Raw genomic sequence first — 6,701 nt, forward strand, 5'->3', positions numbered from 1 at the left:
GAATCTGTCATTATTAGGCTACTTGTATTGGTGTATAGGCCTACATAACGTAACATTTACATTGTTTACATTGAGTGAGGACATGTAATGTTTTGGTGTGTAGCGCAAAAGTAATATAACGAGTAGTGCAACAAATTACTTTTCCCATGGAGTAATAAGTAAAGTAATTTGTTATTGTTGAAAAGTAATAGGAAATATATTACTTTTTTTGTAACCCCAGCGCTGGTGTTTAGCGGTTGGCTTTGAGAGAGCTCACATCTACCGGACTACTTCGACAATTGGCCATAGTGTCAGCTTAATTACCATAGCAACAGCATAGCTACAGAGAGGGCTCTGGTCTAGAAGAACATTGAGACTGCGCTAAATGATACTCATCACACACATGCAAACTACAGCACACAAAATGATCATCATCGTCATCATCCTAATCATCAGAAGCATCAGTCTGTTCAGCCTCATCCTCCTGGCTTGATCACCACTGTACCACGTCTATCTGTTCCTAACTGTAACATGTCTGTTGCAGTAAGAGTGGAGGGAGGGATGGATGAGGGAAGGAGGGTGAGATAGAGAAAGGAGGGAAGGAGGGAGGGTGAGAGCAACGATTGGGGAGTAGGGTGAGAGAGGGAATGAGAGGGGAGATTGACTATGGGGATTCTAGTAGATCAGAGCGACAGATCAGAGCGACTCCCCCGATCTCTCTCACTTTTTCTCCAGCCCTCCTCCATCTTCAGACTTATTCTTCCCACCTCCACTCCACTCCTGCTCACTGGAGGCTGTGGCTGAGGCAGCCTCTCTCCTCTCCCTCTCTTCCTCTCTCTCTCCCACTCTCCCCGAGACAGCCGTGCTCTGAACCCTTTGATTTGCAGCTTGAGAAATGAAGATGTGGAATTTCAAAGAGAATCTTCCTCTGCTGACGCATACTGTCCACTCCACCAGCAACCCAGCTCTACCTCCCTGCCTCCCCCTCTCTCTCCCTCTATCTCCTATCTCTCTTTCCCTCCCGCTATCTCTCCACCTCACTCCCTTTCACTACTGCTACCTTTCTCTTTACCTCTCACCACTTCAGTCGACCTATCAGTCTCCCTATGCCAAAACCTCCCTCTCCCTCTCTCTCCTAAAGCTGTAGTGGCAGTGCTGTTTGTTGAGGTATTTTGATGTCCCCCATTGGTCATGGTTAGAAAGGGAATAAACAGCTCAAAACCTGTCTGTCTGTCTGTCTGTCTGTCTGTCTGTCTGTCTGTCTGTCTGTCTGTCTGTCTTCTGTCTGTCTGTCTGTCTGTCTGTCTGTCTGTCTGTCTGTCTCTCTGTTCCACTGCTTCCATCCCTCATCTGCCCCTCTCCTCCCATTCTGCCAGGTCTACATTACTGACCTGTGAAACTGATGATCACTAGGTAGTCTAACAGTACTGACCAGTGAAGCTGATATTGAGGAGGTAGTCTACAGTACTGACCTGTGACATTGATATTGAGGAGGTAGTCTACAGTACTGACCAGTGAAGCTGATGATCACTAGGTAGTCTACAGTACTGACCTGTGAAGCTGATATTGAGGAGGTAGTCTACAGTACTGACCAGTGAAGCTGATGATCACTAGGTAGTCTACAGTACTGACCTGTGAAGCTGATATTGAGGAGGTAGTCTACAGTACTGACCAGTGAAGCTGATGATCACTAGGTAGTCTACAGTACTGACCTGTGAAACTGATGATCACTAGGTACTCTACAGTACTGACCTGTGAAACTGATATTGAGGAGGTAGTCTACAGTACTGACCTGTGAAACTGATGATCACTAGGTATCTACAGTACTGACCAGTGAAGCTGATATTGAGGAGGTAGTCTACAGTACTGACCTGTGAAACTGATATTGAGGAGGTAGTCTACAGTACTGACCTGTGAAGCTGATGATCACTAGGTAGTCTACAGTACTGACCTGTGAAACTGATGATCACTAGGTAGTCTACAGTACTGACCTGTGAAACTGATGATCACTAGGTAGTCTACAGTACTGACCAGTGAAGCTGATGATCACTAGGTAGTCTACAGTACTGACCAGTGAAGCTGATGATCACTAGGTAGTCTACAGTACTAACCAGTGAAGCTGATGATCACTAGGTAGTCTACAGTACTGACCTGTGAAGCGATGATCACTAGGTAGTCTACAGTACTGACCAGTGAAGCTGATTTTGAGGAGGTAGTCTACAGTACTGACCTGTGAAACTGATGATCACTAGGTAGTCTACAGTACTGACCTGTGAAACTGATGATCACTAGGTAGTCTACAGTACTGACCTGTGAAGCTGATGATCACGAGGTAGTCTACAGTACTGACCTGTGAAGCTGATGATCACTAGGTAGTCTACAGTACTGACCTGTGAAGCCGATGATCACTAGGTAGTCTACAGTACTGACCTGTGAAACTGATATTGAGGAGGTAGTCTACAGTACTGACCTGTGAAAGCTGATGATCACTAGGTAGTCTACAGTACTGACGTGTGAAACTGGATGATCACTAGGTAGTCTACAGTACTGACCAGTGAAGCTGATATTGAGGAGGTAGTCTATAGTACTGACCTGTGAAACTGATGATCACTAGGTAGTCTACGAGTACTGACCTGTGAAGCTGATGATCACTAGGTAGTCTACAGTACTGACCAGTGAAGCTGATGATCACTAGGTAGTCTACAGTACTGACCAGTGAAGCTGATGAATCACTAGGTAGTCTACAGTACTGACCAGTGAAGCTGATGATCACTAGGTAGTCTACAGTACTGACCAGTGAAGCTGATGATCACTAGGTAGTCTACAGTACTGACAGTGAAGCTGATTTTGAGGGAGTATCTACAGTACTGACCTGTAAAGCTGATGATCACTAGGTAGTCTACAGTACTGACCAGTGAAGCTGATGATCACTAGGTAGTCTACAGTACTGACCTGTGAAACTGATGATCACTAGGTAGTCTACAGTACTGACCAGTGAAGCTGATGATCACTAGGTAGTCTACAGTACTGACCTGTGAAGCCGATGATCACTAGGTAGTGTACAGTACTGACCAGTGAAGCTGATGATCACTAGGTAGTCTACAGTACTGACCAGTGAAGCTGATGTCACATAGGTAGTCTACAGTACTGACCAGTGAAGCTGATGATCACTAGGTAGTCTACAGTACTGACCTGTGAAGCCGATGATCACTAGGTAGTCTACAGTACTGACCAGTGAAGCTGATTTTGAGGAGGTAGTCTACAGTACTGACCTGTGAAACTGATGATCACTAGGTAGTCTACAGTACTGACCTGTGAAGCTGATGATCACTAGGTAGTCTACAGTACTGACCTGTGAAACTGATGATCACTAGGTAGTCTACTGTACTGACCTGTGAAGCCGATGATCACTAGGTAGTCTACAGTACTGACCTGTGAAACTGATATTGAGGAGGTAGTCTACAGTACTGACCTGTGAAGCTGATGATCACTAGGTAGTCTACAGTACTGACCTGTGAAACTGATGATCACTAGGTAGTCTACAGTACTGACCAGTGAAGCTGATGTTGAGGAGGTAGTCTATAGTACTGACCTGTGAAACTGATGATCACTAGGTAGTCTACAGTACTGACCTGTGAAGCTGATGATCACTAGGTAGTCTACAGTACTGACCAGTGAAGCTGATGATCACTAGGTAGTCTACAGTACTGACCTGTGAAGCTGATATTGAGGAGGTAGTCTACAGTACTGACCTGTGAAACTGATGATCACTAGGTAGTCTACAGTACTGACCTATGAAGCTGATGATCACTAGTAGTCTACAGTACTGACCTGTGAAGCTGATGATCACTAGGTAGTCTACAGTACTGACCAGTGAAGCTGATGATCACTAGGTAGTCTACAGTACTGACCTGTGAAGCGATGATCACTAGGTAGTCTACAGTACTGACCAGTGAAGCTGATGATCACTAGGTAGTCTACAGTACTGACCAGTGAAGCTGATGATCACTAGGTAGTCTACAGTACTGACCAGTGAAGCTGATGATCACTAGGTAGTCTACAGTACTGACCTGTGAAGCCGATGATCACTAGGTAGTCTACAGTACTGACCAGTGAAGCTGATTTTGAGAGAGGTAGTCTACAGTACTGACCTGTGAAACTGGATGATCACGAGGTAGTCTACAGTACTGACCTGTGGTGAAGCTGATGATCACTAGGTAGTCTACAGTACTGACCTGTGAAGCCGATGATCACTAGGTAGTCTACAGTACTGACCTGTGAAACTGATATTGAGGAGGTAGTCTACAGTATTGACCTGTGAAGCTGATGATCACTAGGTAGTCTACAGTACTGACCTGTGAAGCTGATATTGAGGAGGTAGTCTACAGTATTGACCTGTGAAGCTAATGATCACTAGGTAGTCTATAGTACTGACCTGTGAAGGTGATGATCACTAGGTAGTCTACAGTACTGACCTGTGAAGCTGATGATCACTAGGTAGTCTATAGTACTGACCTGTGAAGCTGATGTTGAGAAGGTAGTCTCTGTAGAGCTTACGTCCATCCAGAGCCTTCATGCTGTCACAGAGCTTGGTGGTGTTGGAACACAGTGTTCTCTGCATCTTATCGAGGGCGTGGGCCACGGCATATACCGCATTCACCACAAACATGATCTTGGACTCCGGCTCAAAGTTACTATCATCCACCAACACACCCTTCTCACAGGGAGGGAGAGAGAGAGACACTGTTCCCCCTGACCCTACTCCTCCTGCCCCAGCTCCTACTCCTCCACCCCCTCCTCCAAGCGAGCACTGGAACTTCTGCTCCCAGAATTCTCGGTACCAGGGGTTGCGGTGGTTGTTGATTGGATCCAGAGACAGGAAGTAGCGGTTGAACGCCGGCACGGGATTGGCCGCCAGCTCCAGGGTGATGGCCCCGTTGGCTGTGGCTTCATTGCCCTTGACAATGCTCTCCTGTGCCCCCCAGCCGTCACTGGCCACCCAGATGAAGGTAGCGTTAAGTCGAGCAGCAGCAGAGAGGAGTTCCCGAGCATCATCGCTGCGCAGGAAGAGGACAGCCACGCGGGCGTTGGGCTTCTGGAGGAGCTGTCTGATCACTGCCTCATAGGACTTCTTAGCGTTAGAGCGGCCCACCTGGACATGAGAAGGAACATCCTTTAGTTATTTACTCTGGAAACAGAGGGAGTAAACACACTTCCGAAAGAGGTCTACTACAGATGTAGGATCTTTTATTTGATCACCCTGTTGCAGGAGAACTATCCTCCACTGCAGGAAATGTTAAACCTGTATTGCAGTTTGTAATTTCCACTTTGAAATTTAAGACTTGATTTTCCMTTACGAAAAATGTATCAACCCCTACAAAATTGTCCATTAATTATAACAATTTACATTTCCTGTTGCTGCAGGATTATTTTCCTGCTGTAGCAAACTGGCTCAAAATAAGACCCTGCATCTGTACATAGAATAGCAGGCTAAAATACATAGTAGCACGCTGTAGGGTTAACCCTAAACCCTTCTCCTGTTGTTTTGTCTGATCAACCCATCATCTCCTCTATGCTTGCTCTTCTTTATTCTAACATAGGTCTGCGCCTATCTCCTTCACTGTCAATCTCCCTATATAATCTCCTGATAATCTTATCTCCTTCACTGTCAATCTCCCTATATAATCTCCTGATAATCTTATCTCCTTCAATGGAGAGAGAGGGAGAGAGAGCGAGAGAGAGAGTTTCAGAGAGAAGAGAGAGAGAGCGAGAGAGAGAGCGAGCGGGAGAGCGAGCGAGAGCGAGTGAGAGAGAGAGCGAGCGAGAGCGAGAGAGAGAGAGAGAGAGAGCGAGAGAGCGAGCGAGAGCGAGTGAGAGAGAGAGCGAGAGAGAGCGAGAGAGGGAGAGCGAGCGAGAGCGAGTGAGAGAGAGAGAGAGAGGCGAGAGAGAGAGGCATTCTCCAACCGTCTCCTTCCTTTAGTCATGGCTGACTGGCTGTGAAGTAGACATTACTGTCAGCTCTTGTTAACAATACCCAAAACTCTCCCATAACTCTCAGAAAACTCAACATAACTCTAACAATATTTGATGTCAGCACAAAACATGGAGTTTGTCCACCCTGTACAGTAGATACACAGAGCTGCTTTGGAGATTAGTTGTTTAGCCTTATCTCTTGTTGTTTTTCACCCCCCCCCCTCCTTCTCTCTCTCTCTCTCTCTCCTCTCCTCTCCTTCTCCTCTCCCTAGAAGGTCTGATGTCTAGACCGTGTGCTCCTTCATGTGTGGTCCAGTTGAACTCTCCTTGACCATTAGATGGACCACAAACAGACCAGCAGCTTACTGTGACCGCACTTCACACCTACTTCCACCTTGACTCTTCACCCCTTTAGCTTTGAACCCTCACCCCTGACCCATAATCTTGACCTCTAACCCCTCACTCCAAACCCTTTACTCCTCTCCTCTCCTCTCTCTCCTCTCCTCTCCTCTCCTCTCCTCTCCTCTCCTCTCCTCTCCTCTCCTCTCCTCTCCTCTCCCTCCTTCCTCTCCTCCTATGTTATCCCGCATCCCTACAGTCCTCCTAGCTGTGTTGTGTCGGTGTGTTGCTAGTGTCTCTGGGGGTGGACCCCCCTCACCCCCGTCGAGAGATCCGGATCGAGGGAGACCTGGTCCTGGGGGGGCTGTTCCCAGTCCATGAGAAAGGGGGAGGAATAGAGGAGTGTGGGA

The 6,701-nt window shown here is 47.0% G+C and overlaps 1 protein-coding gene across 1 annotated transcript in view; it reads right to left on the bottom strand.

Moving 5' to 3' along the window:
* The window catches only part of LOC111952759 (metabotropic glutamate receptor 3-like), a 21,412-nt gene extending 15,384 nt beyond the window's left edge, over positions 1 to 6,028 (bottom strand). Inside the window, exons 1-2 of the mRNA XM_023971657.2 lie at positions 6,014 to 6,028; positions 4,495 to 5,131 (exon numbers count right to left, since the gene is read on the bottom strand). Coding sequence (XP_023827425.2) covers positions 4,495 to 5,131; positions 6,014 to 6,028 — 652 coding nt within the window. The remainder of the gene's footprint in view (positions 1 to 4,494; positions 5,132 to 6,013) is intronic.
* Between the last annotated feature and the right edge of the window lie 673 nt (positions 6,029 to 6,701).

Source organism: Salvelinus sp. IW2-2015, linkage group LG26 (genome assembly GCF_002910315.2).
Source record: "Salvelinus sp. IW2-2015 linkage group LG26, ASM291031v2, whole genome shotgun sequence".
In the NCBI taxonomy this organism is placed as follows: domain Eukaryota; kingdom Metazoa; phylum Chordata; class Actinopteri; order Salmoniformes; family Salmonidae; genus Salvelinus; species Salvelinus sp. IW2-2015.